The sequence below is a fragment of the Anguilla anguilla genome, chromosome 8 (assembly GCF_013347855.1).
Source record: "Anguilla anguilla isolate fAngAng1 chromosome 8, fAngAng1.pri, whole genome shotgun sequence".
Lineage (NCBI taxonomy): Eukaryota > Metazoa > Chordata > Actinopteri > Anguilliformes > Anguillidae > Anguilla > Anguilla anguilla.
Window position 1 is genome coordinate 20,145,795 of NC_049208.1, and position 16,344 is coordinate 20,162,138.

The 16,344-nt window shown below is 39.0% G+C and overlaps 1 protein-coding gene across 1 annotated transcript; it reads left to right on the plus strand.

Annotated features, from left to right (window-relative positions):
* The first annotated feature begins 6,342 nt into the window (after positions 1–6,342).
* On the plus strand, positions 6,343–14,403 carry LOC118234452 (high-affinity choline transporter 1-like). Its single transcript, XM_035430989.1, has 8 exons — positions 6,343–6,648; positions 6,975–7,088; positions 8,748–8,903; positions 9,522–9,670; positions 11,562–11,705; positions 12,628–12,781; positions 12,933–13,150; positions 13,300–14,403. The coding sequence occupies exons 1-8, from the start codon at positions 6,465–6,467 to the stop codon at positions 13,819–13,821; spliced, it is 1,641 nt and encodes a 546-aa protein (XP_035286880.1). The 5' UTR covers positions 6,343–6,464; the 3' UTR covers positions 13,822–14,403.
* Positions 14,404–16,344: the final 1,941 nt, after the last annotated feature.

Below are 16,344 nucleotides of genomic sequence, written 5' to 3' on the forward strand. Positions count from 1 at the left end.
TTTCAGGGAAGAATGAGAAAGAGACATCTGGCAATTCCTCATTCATCTAAATGAAAGTGTATGGTTTCAGTATGCATTTCCCAATGGATTCCATACCTATAAGCTAGCATTCATTAGAAAGCCTAAATACAGTATATGCTATGTAGAAATTCACCTACAAAGGAGAGTAGGTGAATTATTTCTGAGAAGTTTTTCACTGAACCAGTTTGAGAATTACCTTGCACGATCTAGTTGGGTTCTCTTCCTTTAACCACTGCATTACTATCGTCACTAAAGACTAAAGACAATAAATTATCAAAACGGAAGCAACTGGCATATGCCTATGGTATTTTTTAGTATTTGCACTGTAGGCATTGCAGATACTATTTATGACAGTAAATAAATGACAAGAAATCACTCGTGTACTACTGCTGGAGCAGAAGCCCGTCAGACTGGTCTTACATTTTTGTGTCCTTCAATTCGTTCAGAGTTTGATAGACTCAAAAGAACATGATGAACTGATTGTGCTGAATGTACTGAATAACTCAAATGAATGAAATATACTGAATGACTCAAATGAACTGAATGACTCGCCAAATGTATAGCAGTCACCAACTGCCCATTGATTTTTTTTTTTTAACAAGCGCTTGTTAGTGTTGCTAAAGTTGTGCATGTTACTTCAATAATTTCCCACTTCTGTGCATGATATCTATTAATTAATTTAATGAATTAATATTTTTTAAAACTCCAACTCCAACTTCAACAACTTTGCCAGGATTACAACTTCAGTCAGTATTTTCCATGTTAAACATCCAGCCATACTGATCAAGTAATCTTGGAATTCACCAGAAATGTTCATTTCACAGCTGCTCACATTTCTTCTGGGGTCATGCCTCCAGACCCTCGTAGAGGGTTGCAGTTCTCAAGGTCAATTAATCTGAACCCACAAATATTCAAACTAATGTTACACCCTTGACCTGGCTACTGGGTTCCGAGCACATTACCCTGACCAGACAGTGTCCTGAGGATGCCTGACTCCATGTGGGGGTGCTGTGACCTTTTATGACAATAGCCAGTGTTCCCCCTTTGGGATGAATGGGTAGATAAGGTGTCCATCTAACCAGGCAGGCATTCAGGCTGAGCAGGTTGAGTTCATCTTGCTCCTGATAAATAGACAAAAGTCTCCCCAGGAAAATGGGTAAGTACAAGTTCAGTCTTATTAGACAGGTATTTGACCAGAGGCTAAAAAAGCTGCAGATATTCAGATAAAAGGAGGTGAAGGTGAAGACAGATACAGGTGAAGACAGATACAGAGGAGAGACTGAAAGGTTATAAATTGCTGTTCAAAATCCAATCACTGATCCACACCGTAGGAAGTGGTAAAAGGCAGTTACAGGATTGCCATACAAGGTAATGTATAGTTCATTATTTGGCCTGTTGATTAATTTAATTGTATTTAGACACTTCTAAAACCATAATATAAAAACATACTCATACTCAGGTGTGTGCAAACATACTCAGACAAACATAAGAAAATAATAGTTTATGTTTGATATCAGTTTCGTGCAGTTGAATAAGAAATTAAGAAGTACATGGTACTTCTGTAATTCAATCTAATTCAAGCAAACTTTATTTAATTTGTTATTTTTAAAAACTTCCTTAACCTGAATTTATGGATGAGAAGCTGCAACAGATTGAGACTGAGAGGTTGAAGAGGTAATGTCAATTGATGTGTTTGGGTTTCTATAGGTAGTTCGTGAAAGTGGCACCAATACCATTCTGTCATTCTGTACTGGTAATTTGGAATTACACACGCAGGAACCATTTTAGTCCTAGAGGTCCAAATAATTCTGCACAGATTTTTTTAAATTTTAACTGAGTGTAATCAGCAGTGAATAGGCTGGGAAACAGATTGAAATGTCTCACATCGACTTGCAATGATTGATGAACTGATTTCAAGTTGCATATTTTTCAGTTTTGACTTTAAACATAATGAAAACAAGAAAACCCAATCAGATGAAACAATGGATTTTCAGGCAGTGCTAGAGGAATGTGATTTTGTAATCTGGTGCATTTAACACCTATATGAGAGTTAACTAGCTGCTTCACTACAGAGTAGACTACTTGGCAAACTAGCCAACTTGCAACTAAATTAAGCCTTTCTCCCAAAGCATTTATAAAGGCAATTTTCACCTGGGTGTATTACTCTTAAATAAAGCCTTACAACATTGTGACAAAACACAGCAGAGAGCTTATTGCATCATGTGTGTGCCATCAAGACTACATATCAAAATTTAAACATCTTAAACATCTATAAAAATATCTGAGCTATTTGCACAAAAAGCACAAGCAACTAGGTGAACTACTAGCCAAACTGGGCAAATCTTGCTGAAAACCTGTTGGACGAGCGGCTTACGGAATGTTGTGCTAAGAAGAAATAAAAAGGAGGACACAAAATGAGCTTTTTCAGTGCATTTAAATGCTCTCCATTGGGTCCATCTTTGAGCAAACCTCCACTTTATAAATGTGAAAATGAAGCCTTTTTAATTGTGATATGCTTTTCAAGCTTAAAGCAGTTTTCTCCAATTTGCCATAATTATAAATACACTTTATAGCAGAATGGTAAGTTGTTAGGAGAACTAGCTGGCTTTTCAGCAGCCTGTATTCACTGGCTATCAGCAGGAAGTTCAGGACGCTGGCAGACTGCAGTTAGATTACTTGGGAATAGCTGGACCCACTGACTTCAATGAGGGCTCATTTGAAAGGTTACAGTCCTGTTTAATTCGTTCTGTAACATGATTGACTTAAAAGTAAACCTATCACGGCACTCATCTACCACCACAGAGACCTGGGTTCAATCCTCAGCAGCGGTACTTCCGGGTTGGTCAGACGTTCCTACGAACACAGTTGGCAGTGTTCACGGGTGGGAAGCCGGTGAGGGTATGAGTCCTGATCGCTGCATTAGCGACTCCTACTGGTTGGTCGGGGCACCTGTCCAGCGGGGAGGGGATCCAGGGGAGATAACGTGAACTTCCGGGCACATTACGCTCTCCCAGTGAAACTCCTCGCTGTCAGGTGAAAAGAAGCGGCTGGCAACTCTACATGCATCGGAGGAGGCATGTGGTAGTCTACACCAGTGTTTCTCAACCCTGGTCCTGGGGACCCACTGCCCTGTATGTTTTAGATGTTTCCCTGTTTCCCAGGGTTGAGAAACACTGGTCTACACCCTCCCCAGTCCGACAGAGGATAGTGCATCGACCAGGACTGTTGCTGGTCCACACAGGGAATTGGTATAACGACTAAATTGGGGGGGAAATGGCAACAAAAAAAGGAAACCTATTGCTGTTCAGATAAGCAAACGTCTGCTATACATAATACTACTGTACTAAAGAGAGCTTGGGGTGGTCAGATAAACCATCCATGCTCTAGAGTTGAGATGGATTTTTGTTGGATTGAGTTGAAAATAGGCCTGACCTAGCTAACTATGGAAGGCCATTTAAGTCAATATTAAATAAATAAATAAATAAATATGGCTATGAAATAAATCCTGAAATAAATAAATGAGGCAATAAATACATAAATATATACATAAATGTAAATATGTAAGGAATAAACCATGACATTCTGTCCCATTATTGGAAAATAATGTACGACAGGGCTGGTGATGCGGCGAGGCGAAGCCGAGTTTGAATGGCTCTGAAACCGGGTTTGAATGCCAGTTAGCTTTATGATAGTTTCGCCATCACTTGCCACCTAGCCAATATTAAAATTCTGGGTTTTAGGTCAGAATGGTCTTACAGCATGCTTGTTATCTCAGCTAGCTAGCTAGCTAGCTAACTATTGAATTGTATTCATAACAGCCTACTACAAACGTAATCCTTTACAAAGATACGGATGAAAATGCATCCCGTAGTCATGACTTAAATACGGAACGCCTATTCTACTGTCATAATAAGGGACGATTCCGTATTTTGCCGGACTGTTGGCATTCCTAAATGAAGCCAGTAACTGGAACCGTGATTCAAAATTGCCTTCAATTGCAAAATTGGACACTGAAAAGGGGAGGGGACATAACAACAATTGAAAACCGAAAGAATAATGTTGCTGTTTTAACTGCTTTGGAATGCTGGATTTTGTAGCGCATGTTAAAAGGCCTGAGGTGTCCCTTTACTGAGAAATAATACACACCCTTTGGACCAATCAGAATCGAGTATTCAGACAAGCCATTGTATAAAAATATATAAACGAGTCAATATAATTCAATAAATAAATAAATAGGTTTTTATTTAAAAATGACATTTTTCAAAGGACTACTTTTATTTATTTTGGGGGACTTTTATTTCATAATTTCACATTTATTTATTTCAGGGGACTTTTATTTCCGAATGACAAATTTATTTCCCAACTCTTTTTATTTCCATCTGTTATATTCAAATGATTGGGGCGTGGTTATCTCACAGATTCAAACCAAAGCAACAGCACCAGAAATACTACTGTACTAAAGAGAGCTTGGGGTGGTCAGATAAACCATCCATGCTCTAGAGTCGAGATGGATTTTTGTTGGATTGTGCGGACAATATGGAAGACATCGGTGGGTTCTGAGATACAATGCTATCCTTAGCAGATCAAATTGATCAACATGGTTTATCAGCGGATATTATTTTGGCCCGTATCCGCATTAGATTACACAGTACATTACATTACATTACAGGCATTTAGCAGACGCTCTTATTCACAGCGACTTACCCAACTTTTACATAGCATTTTTACATTGTATCCATTTATACAGCTGGATATATACTGAAGCAATTTCGGTTAAGTACCTTGCTCAAGGGTACAACGGCAGTGTCCTACCCGGGAATCGAACCAGCGACCTTTCGGTTACAAGCCCAGTTCCTTACCCACTGTGCTACACTCCGTCCTATGTACACACACACACACACACACACACACACACACACACACACACACACACACACACACACACACACACACACACACACACACACACACACACACACACACACACACACACACACACACACACACACACACACACTCTCTCTCTCTCTCTCTCACCGGCCACTTCATTAGGTGACAGGAGTGGCACCTGGTGTGGTCTTCTGCTGCTGTAGCCCATCTGCTTCAAGGTTTGATGTGCGTTCAGAGATGCTCTTCTGCATACCTCGGTTGTAACGAGTGGTTATTTGAGTTACTGTTGCCTTTCTATCAGCTCGAACCAGTCTGGCCATTCTCCTCTGACCTCTGCCATCAACCAGGCATTTTTTCTTTTTCGGACCATTCTCTGTAAACCCTAGAGATGTTTATGCGTGAAAATCCCAGTAGATCAGCAGTTTCTGAAATACTCAAACCAGCCTGTCTGGCACCAACAACCATGCCGCGTTCAAAGTCACTTAAATCACCTTTCTTCCCCATTCTGATGCTTGGTTTGAACTTCAGCAGATCGTCTTGACCATGTCTACATGCCTAAATGCATTGAGTTTCTGCCACGTGATTGGCTGATTAGATATTTGCATAGATATTTTAACGGGTGCAGTTTGCAGTTGAACAGGTGTATCTAATGAAGTGGCCGATATATATATATATGATGTGGGTTACTGTGTAATGAGTGATTGGGAGGTTGTGAGGCTCCCTTTAGTTTACCACCATTTATTACCCTGAGCGCTGATAAAGGAATGGCTGGTGTTGCTGCCAGAAATGAGTCTGTCGCAGGCGCTGACCTCAAATTTGCGGCCTGTTTGTGGCCCATATTAAATTGGTGTGATTTAATAAATTGTGGATATTTGCTTTACTATGGTTCTGTGGCTGCCAGTGCCCATACCATTAGGGTGCAGGAGGGATAACCAAACTGTAGTTCCCCCCTTTGATGCCATTGCATTAACCTTGCGCTGTTAATTTCATACCTTCATACCTGTCTCATATTAGCTACTAATGTGCTGCTCTTACTCATTCTTTAATTGTTTTGCTAATCTTAGCCAGGTATAACAGCTTGCTAGCAAGGTCATAAACCTGCATTTAAAACCGGCAAGTCAGGTAATTTATTAAATGGTTAAGGTAGCCTAATATTAAGTAATATATTATTACTAATATTAAGTATATTAAGCACGCAGATTAGAACTAATAGATATAAGATACAATATACTGCCAAGTCGCATTTATTAATAACTAACTATTCATAATGTTTCAGAAGAAATTTAGAATATTTAAGAAATATTTCTTGTGCCAATCTAAAACATACACAAATACTGGAATAATCAAGAAAGTTAACTATTCTGTTAGATGATCTTAATGCAATTATCTTCATATTGTCACCTATTAAATTCAGGCAAAATTTACATTTAAGTTCATTTTCACCTAATAACCAAAGCATACAATATCCACATTAATTTAGCAGCTTGTTGCAAATTAGCCCAAATGTCACTCAGTGTAACTCAACATTTTTTCAGCTGCAGGAGAGGAAGACAATGGCTGCAAACATCCCAGGGCTGATAGCTGTAGCTGTGTTTTATATGATCATTCTGGCAACTGGAATATGGGCATCTCGAAAGTCCAAGCAAGAGGAGAAGAAAAGCACTGGGACAGGGACAGAAGTCACCCTGGTCGCTGGGCGAAATCTAAATACCATTGTGGGAATTTTCACAATGACAGGTGAGTGTCTTGACTCTCTCACTTTGCAGAAAAGAATAACATTGAATTAAAAAAGGATTATGGAAAAACAGGTAATGTAGCTAACAGAATTTTAGGACAGAGGTGTAAATGGTTCTTTCAAAAGTGGTGGTTTCAAAAATTGTAGCTCCAGTGTCATATTTCTGAATTTGTCATGAGAATAATGAATAATACAAATACGATTTTTGATGCTGCACTGTTTTTTATTTTTATTTTTTTAGGTTACTGTAAATATGTAAATATAAATGGCTGCTTTTATGAGACTGTCAACCAGGTGTGTGCATACATGTTTGTGTGTGTGCTTACAGCTACATGGGTTGGAGGAGGCTATATTCTCGGGACTGCTGCTGCTGTCTACAACCCTACAAAAGGCTTGGTTTGGGGTTTAATGCCTTTGCAATACATAGTAAACTTTTTAATAGGTAAGTGTGTGTTTTATTTTTATGAGTTTCTATGTTTTTATGATAATTTTTTATATATACTGTGGGGTGTATTGAGCAATTATGCATACATGAATGCCTGTATTGGCTACTTACAAGAAATGTACATCATATTTAAATGATATTCAAATGTTTTTTTTTTTTTAAATGATGAAAGAAGTATAGTATTATGGTTAGGCCTGCAACTCAAAGGTTGAGTTCACTTCCCAGTTGAGGTGCTTCCATTGTACCATTGAACATGTTAACCATATGCAAATCTGTGTAAGTCGCTCATGGTGGCAGTGTGTCATGCATGAACTAAATTGCTTCAGTCATCATCATGCTGTATTAAAATGCACTTCAATGTAAAGGCTTCTAGTTTTTTCTCCCCCATTTTGAAACTAACTCCTTTTGAAGCCTTGAACCCCTTTACAGGTCAAATTACCTCTTTTCATTCTCTTTAATTTAAATTCCGAATTTCCATAGTCTACCGCTGCAATGGAAGACAAGGATAATGGATTAAGTTAATGCATCATTTAGAATATACTGCTTTCCTCACTCTGACATCTGTTCAGAAATCAGAACAAAATGAAAGGATGTGGTTGGGGAGAGCGGGGAACTAACAGTTTTCGTATTTGGCTCAATTATGAATTATAATAATAATTATTATTATTATTATTTTTAAAATAATACATGAATTAATGTATTGTTAATTAAAGATTAATTAGAGGTCCAAGCAGCTTTGCTGCTGGAATCCTCTTGTTTTTGTTTGTTTTTTATTAGGGGTCCAAACAGCGAAGCTATGGAATCCTATTATTAATATTATTATTTCCTGTTCTCAGTTGCAAATTATATCAAACTATGGGAAAACAGTGTAGCTACACATAGATGACTTTAGCATACTAGAAATTAGCAACATATTGGTATGAACCTCTTACTTCTGGTCTTTGTATCTAAATATGATAAGTAAGGGTAGTCCTTGTAAAGATTCAGTGTCCGATTAATCTGGAGGGTTTGATTGAATTCTATGTTCCCTTAAAAGTGGCCATTATCTGTGTTGCAGTAATTGCATTCACAGAATTTTTAAAAAGTAGATAGTCCACACTAAATATTACAAATTTCCCAGTCTTCACTTTTGTGAGTGGATGTCTTTTATATCATTGGTGAATCATGCATAATCTGATGTAAACACCCCTGCTGGTCCATGCAAATACATCTTTTAGGACCAGCAGGAGTTGTACAATTAATTGATACCCAGTTAAACCCATGTCAGTATGGTACACTGGAAAAATGTCATAACATGCCTTCTTTCCATAAAATGAATGCATACTGCAATCAACTGTAATTACTTGCCATGTAATTACATATGTGATTACCATGCTCACTAATCAAGAAAAAATTATTAAAGAGGTTGAAAGTTGATACTTCTTTGGACATTACTTCAAACAACTGTATCCAATTAAACTCCTTCATTACAATTTAAAATATTTTAGATAAATATTTTTCGGTAAGTGTACAAATCATTCACACTTCTCTGTTACAGTCAAATCTCATTGTCTGCTTTTGTAATGTCCTCACATGCTAATATGCATTTGCGGGTGATGTTGTGGGTATGAAACCCCATTCATTTAGTACATCTGGCCTCTTTCTCCTTTTTTCCAGCTGGTATTTTCTTTGCCAAGCACATGAGGGATAAGAAGTATGTAACTATGATGGATCCCTTCCAGCTGAAATACGGGCACACTCTGACCTGCACTCTTCTGATTCCTGCACTGATTGCTGACGTGATGTGGGTAGCATGTATCATGGCAAGTTTAGGTAAAGTTCCAGCACTGACTGTTCACATGGTGTATATCAGGACTTCCCAACCCTGTTCTTGGAAATTTACTGTCTATACTGGCTATATGCTCCTCAAATAAAGGTCATCTTCTGTCATGCTATTAAATACATATTTGATTGGTACACATGATCATGAACCTGCTGCAATGCTGTAGAAGCAGCACTAACTGATGCTCCGTCTCCTTATTATGGACAGCATGCTATTGCATTATTGTATACACATACAGTGTTTTATACATCTACCAGAGGTGTAGCACTTAACTGTTGGCAACTCCAACTGTATAAATGGATTGCATTTAAAAAGTAGGCTGTGTAGGTCTCACATTGTGTATATATAAAGGTGTGCTGGCTTGTACATATTTAAATATTCACATTACAAAGAGGTGGTTATCCTGAGCTCTGAGATCCCGTAGCCAGGACAGTCAAAATCCCAGTCTTTCTTTCTCCAGCACAAAATAAACACTGCCTCTAGCACACTACCACCATAATACACACCATTTGAAACAAATGCTAAAGTGTGAGTGCAATAGCAACTGTCCAAAGGATGTGTTGAAATTTGTATCAATCTTGTCATGATTCTCACTGGTTTTATTCCAGGAGGAACTATGGGCATCATTCTGGATATATCATCGTTCTACTCAATCTGCATCTCAGCTGCTGTGGCGATAATCTATACGCTTCTCGGGGGAATGTTCTCTGTGGCGTACACTGATGTCATACAGCTGGTGTTCATCTTTGTTAGTTTGGTAAGCAGCAACCTTTCAGGAAATATTTACTAGTCAAAGTGGAATTAGCTTTAGCTAACTTGCAATGCAGGCTGTCAGTATTGTTGTATATACAGCTGAAGTCGAAAGTTTACATACACCTTAGCCAAATCCATTTAAACTCAGTTTCTCACAATTCCTGACATTTAATCCTAGTAAACATTCCCTGTCTTAGGTCAGTTAGGATCACGACCTTATTTTAAGAATTTGAAATGTCAGAATAATAGAAGAGAATAATTAATTATTTCAGCTTTTATTTCTTTCATCACATTCCCAGGGGGTCAGAAGTTCACATACACTCTGTTAGTATTTGGTAGCATTGCCTTTAAATTGTTTAACTTGGGTCAAACGTTTCGAGTAGCCTTCCACAAGCTTCTCACAATAGGTTTCTGGAATTTTGGCCCAATCCTCCTGACAGAACTGGTGTAACTGAGTCAGGTGTGTACCCCTCCTTGCTCGGGCACGCCTTTTCAGTTCTGCCCACAAATTTTCGATTGGATTGAGGTCAGGACGATGGCCACTCCAACACCTTGACTTTGTTGTCCTTAAGCCATTTTGCCACAACTTTGGAAGTATGCTTTGGGTCATTGTCCATTTGGAAGGACCATTTGCAACCAAGCTTTAACTTCCTGGCTGATGTCTTGAGATGTTGCTTCAATATATCCACATAATTTTCCTTCCTCATGATGCCATCTATTTTATGAAGTGCACCAGTCCCTCCTGCAGCAAAGCACTGCCACAACATGATGCTGCCACCCCCGTGCTTCACGGTTGGGATGGTGTTCTTCGGTTTGCAAGCCTCACCCTTTTTCCTCCAGACATAACGATGGTCATTATGGCCAAACAGTTCAATTTTTGTTTCATCAGACCAGAGGACATTTCTCTAAAAAGTAAGATCTTTGTCCCCATGTGCAGTCGCAAACTGTAGTCTGGCTTTTTTATGGCGGTTTTGGAGTAGTGGCTTCTTCGTTGCTGAGCAGCCTTTCAGGTTATGTCGATATAGGACTCGTTTTACTGTGGATATAGATACTTTTGTACCTGTTCCCTCCAGCATCTTCACAGGGTCTTTTGCTGTTGTTCTGGGATTGATTTGCACTTTTCGTACCAAAGCACATTCATCTCTAGGAGACAGGACGCGTCTCCTTCCTGAGCGGTATGACGGCTGCGTGGCCCCAAGGTGCTTATACTTGCGTATTGTTTGTACAGATGAAAATGGTACCTTCAGGTGTTTGGATATTGCTCCCAAGGGTGAACCAGACTTGTGGAGGTCCACAATTTTCTTTATGAGGTTTTGGCTGATTTCTTTAGATTTTCCCATGATGTCAAGCAAACAGGCACTGAGTTTGAAGGTAGGCCTTAAAATACATCCACAGGTACACCTCCAATTGACTCAAATAATGTCAATAAGCCTATCAGAAGTTTCTAAAGCCATGACATCATTTTCTGGAATTTTCCAAGCTGTTTAAAGGCACAGTCAACTTAGTATATGTAAACTTCTGACCCACTGGAATTATGATACAGTGAATTAAAAGTGAAATAATCTGTCTGTAAACAATTGTTGAAAAAATTACTTGTGTCATGCACAAAGTAGATGTCCTAACTGACTTGCCAACACTATAGTTTGCTAACATGAAATCTGTGGAGTGGTTAAAAATGAGTTTCAATGACTTCAACCTAAGTGTATGTAAACTTCTGACTTCAACTGTAAACTGAGCCTGTCTGTCGATGCAAAGTATGGTAACTGTACAGCAAAAATATCTATTTTTGCTATAATTAATTTCACTACCGTTCCGATAAGTTTGGCACTGTAGTATGTGCATAATCTTATATTCTCATGAAAAGCACAATAACACCTGGTTTTGTGTTTAACCAGTGGATGTGTGTTCCATTCCTGATGGTGAATCCAGCATCTACTGATATCACACTCACAGCATTCAATGGGACCTTTCAAGCTCCTTGGGTGGGAACATTGGAACCAGAGAATCTGGGTCTGTGGCTTGATGATTTTCTGGTTTTGGTAAGCTCTTACAGGTCAGAAGACATGCAGGCTATACAAGAGTAAAGCATGCATGATCTATAAATAAATCCACAGTCTTCCCCTATTGGATGCAAATAAATTTTTTATAGGGCTCTAACTGTTCTTGAATGCAGGGGAGCGCCATTTCTCGTTCACAAAAATTGTAAAAGCCGTCCACCAATATTAGGCAATTATGTACAATGAAACACATTCATGCGCATATGGATAAGGGAACATTCTTGTCTGAACAAAGCAGCAGCTTTAATGTTCAGTGTCACATCGGCAGATTGGAGTTGGAGAGAGAGGGGTTTGGAAGAGTGTTAGGTGAATAAAGTTACAGGCTGGGATTTGCTCATTATCAGCATGCAAGCTAGACAAGTTTGGTGGCTGTAATAAAGTATAAACTGTTTGTAGCTGTACTATGGGGTTTGCTGAGATTTGGGATTTAATTGAGCACTCAATAAAAATAGGCGTTTTATATGCAAGAACAAAGGTTGCTTTTTTGTTATTGGGAATATGCTGATTGTGCAATGCCAATGCTGCTGGTTGGATTGTTTTGCTTAAATTATACATGTTATTATAGAGTGGGGGTTTGGTATGAGACAGTGAGCCTCCCTTCAGACAAAGCTAAGATAATTGCGCCCCGCCGCCCCACACACACATAACTCTATCAAATTTATGTCCATCTCTTGCTTTTTAAAATGGTTGTCACAGTGTAGACATTGTGTCTTTCTTGTCCCCTCACCCCCTGTTAACAGAACTCAACTTGAAGAATCGGAAATTGGAAGAAATTGGAAATTCACTTTGTTAATCCTTTTTATGAATTTAAAAGCTTCATTTTTTTCTCACTATGAATGGGTAGCACTGTCTCCCTGTTGAAAATATACTTTTTGAGTAATTTTATATTTGGTTTCTTCCTCAGAGTCTAGGGGGTCTGGCTTCTCAAATTTTGCATCAGAGAATTCTTTCTGCAGCATCGTCCAAAGACGCACAGGTCATATGTTTTGTTGCAGCTGGTTTCTCATCCATCATTGGCATTCCCTCAATACTTGTTGGGGCAGTGGCTGCATCAACAGGTGATAAGTGTTTTCCCTTCTTACCCTATTACCCTATTATCTAGTACACTTGTGTGTATGAGAATACGAGCAAGAATACGAGCGAGGTTTTGTCCATACGTGTACTAGAGGTTTATGCATTATTTATTTAATAAACTGTCCTTTTTTCCAGACTGGAACATGACCAGTTATGGTTCTCCATCCCCCTATGACCGTGGTGAAGCTGGTAAAATTCTTCCAATCGCTCTGCAGTACCTCACACCCAACCTTGTCTCCATCTTGGGGATCGGGGCTATAGCAGCAGCAGTGATGTCATCCATGGACTCTTGTCTCCTGGCCTCTGCTTCCTTATTTACCAAAAACATCTACAAAACCATAATTAGAAAGCAGGTGAGCTCTTAGAAATTACTAGAAGTGATCTGTACAAAACCACATGAGCAGCAGACTAAGCCTGTAATTAACGTCAATTCTAATATAAATTGTAGTGTCATCATAACACATAAACTTTCTTTTTTGTGTTTATTGTGTTCCTGTTTCAGGCTTCTAACAGAGAGCTGCAGTGGGTGATCAAGATCTCAGTGACAGTGGTTGGGCTGGTAGGAATGGGGCTGGCCTTCTTAGGGAACAATGTTCTGACCTTCTGGGTCTTGGGTACTGATGTGATGTACACCCTGGTCTTGCCTCAGCTCGTCTGCGTTCTCTTCTTTCCTGTCTCCAACGGTTACGGTGCTGTGGGGGGTTACATCCTGGGAGTGATGATGAGACTGCTGAGTGGGGAACCTCTGCTGCACTTGCCCCCTGCCATCCACTTCCCCGGTTGTAGGCTAATCAGCGGGGTCTATGTCCAGCACTTCCCCTGTCGGACACTGGCAATGCTGATCTCCCTTTGCTCCATTCTTCTGATTTCTTATGTGACATCACTGCTATTTGAAAAAGGCCTCCTGCCAAAGAGCTGGAATGCAGTGCAGTCCAGGATTTATAATGCAACTAGTGGTGCTGAAGAAAAAGCTGATGACACCATGCCTGCTGCTTCAGATCAACTACTTGACACAACTTGTTAGATCCCATGTTAAAGCGATATTAATTTTTGTATGGTAATTGTTCCTTTTCTAGTATTTCCCTAAGTCTGGACTGTTTTCTTTTTTTCTCTTAAAAGGGCACATTGTCTTTTGGCGTTTTCACTGAAACTTGTGTATATAATACATTTTGATGTAATGAATGATTCTTAGCTCAACTGGTTAATTTTCTACAATCATGGAAACTCTTTACATGTAAACAGAAGAAAGGTTGCAATTTTCATTTAATTTGATTGTGATATTGCTTCCTGATATTTTTTAAATACTCTGGTTGATATTATGTGAGTGTTTCTAACTTTGAAGTCAGAAGATATTATTTTTTGGTGACAATGGTATTGTAAACATGTCTTCCATTTCTGAAAACAGGGTATGTCATTTTCTGTGCTTGCCCGAAGTAGGAGAGCAGAACTTTTATTAGATAGATTAGTCTGTGATCATGCCAGTATGCTTGATTCTTTTGAAAGCATTCATTCAATGTGAGGAGTTAGAACTCAATGTATTTTAATGGACAACAATGATGGAAATTAATTCAAATAAATTACTTGTCATTGACCGATTTGCAAAATATTCGAGAATTCAGATCCTTGGCCTGCATTGGTCGGCCCAGTAGTATGCAATATTAGCTGCGGACAGATACACAAACACACGCACACACACGACCGAATGCATAATCCCCTCCAGGCTCGCGCCTGGCGGAGATAATGAACATGTAGTCTCATAAAAATTATAAAGATATTGCATGTACCATCAGTATTTACAGATACAGATCTATTATGTCCCTAACAGGGTGATATTCACTTAATTGTACCCTACAGTTTTAAGTACGTACGCCGGGTGAATTTGTGTTCCTGAGAGTAAGACATATCCCATTCATGGCTGAATGAAAAAAAAAAAGTGAAAATGAACAATCAAAAAAAAAAGACGTTTGTGAGGTCAATTTGATACAGGAGAACAGGAAAAAACTTTCCCAGGTGCAACCTGTTCTGATGTGTGCGCGTGCGCACACACACACACGGTGAGAAAGAAAGAATGTGTGCTCATGCTCTAACTAAAAAACAAAACTATCATGCACCACCCATCTAGCCATCCCACCCCCAACTATAGTTCTTGTGAGAAAATTCAAGAAATGTTTTCCAGCCAGAAACAGAAACTTACGTTTTCTGGCCAGAAACACACCATTCAGGTAAAAGGCAGTGATGCCATTTCTGTCCCCCAAAAAAGGATTGTATGGACAAACACAATGTGCAGCAAGTGCAAGAAATACATCTGTGAAGCCCATGCTTTCAGAATTCCATACTGTCATATTTACCCAGGGGGGTAAACAAAGGAGGAAAAAATACCTATGTTGTGTGTTCATGACAGTTGATCCCCTCCCTTTGCCTCCGAGGGCTTGTTTGACAATAACTGTGTTTTTGAAAGACATTTTAGACATTTAACTGCCATACCTGTGTTTATAGCCCACAGCAAGAAGGTACAGACACTGTGTCAAGCTGACAAGCCTTGTCTCTATTAGAGCACAACCTGCCCACTGGCTGTCTGGAGTGTGAGTAGCCCTGTGATATGGAGTTGCCCTGAGATATACCAATGGGAAAATGTATATGCTTTGTTTCAGAATTGTACTGGTAAAAATGTATCTATGGTTTTGGTATACATGTATTCCATTTATTATCTTTGGGTCAAATGTCTCCATTGTCTTCATGGATGGGGGTGTTACGTGCTGGTGATTAAGCCAACCCCCAGATGGTGATCTGTCTTCTCTCTCTCTCTACCTGTGGCTTAGTGCTCCTCCTTAACAAGCTGCTGATTACCTGATTGGCCTCACATGCCTGTGGCCCTACTTAAGCCCTGCTGCAGCTGATAAAGTATTTATTTCCATGTGTAAATGTATTTGAAAATACTTCATTTACACACATTTTCAAATACAAATACATATTTGTATTTGACCCCAGGTCTGTTGTGTTCATTGTGCTATATTACAAACAAACACATAAAAAGAAGTTACATTTTTTTTAAACTAATCAAATTAAAAACTGATGTGAATCAATAGGCTCCTAATAAGTTGAACACATCATTTTTTCCTTAATCTGATCAACACAAAGCAGGCTGGCTCATTATCATTTGCTTGGTCTTTGAATTCTTCATTATCTACCAAATGGTTCTTTACATTTAATATGAAAGCAGATTGTAAAAATACATAAGAAAATATGTACATTTTAATATTCTCCCAGGACTTCTGGAACAAAACTACTACACAATGAAATTTGTGATCAAAAAGAATTGCCTGATGATGCTTTCTTTGGCAGTCAAATCACCTTGGTTTTGTACATTGAATTCAATGGGCAGCAAGTGCTTTTGCACTCAGCATGCGCAGTAGAGGTTTCCATTCGCTTCCTAGGCTTCACCGCCTGGCCCCACTTACATTCTCCAGTTCCAATGTACACTCTATGTTTACATGGTCCTTTTAGGCAGATCTGAAGGTCACTTCATAGTATATCCAGTTTAACTGCA

Coding starts and splice junctions, on each gene's coding strand:
- LOC118234452 (XM_035430989.1), top strand. CDS start 6,465: ATGGCTGCAAACATCCCAGGGCTGATAGCTGTAGCTGTGTTTTATATG. Junction 11,706..12,627: donor TTGATGATTTTCTGGTTTTG/GTAAGCTCTTAC, acceptor TTTCTTCCTCAG/AGTCTAGGGGGTCTGGCTTC. Junction 13,151..13,299: donor AAACCATAATTAGAAAGCAG/GTGAGCTCTTAG, acceptor TTCCTGTTTCAG/GCTTCTAACAGAGAGCTGCA.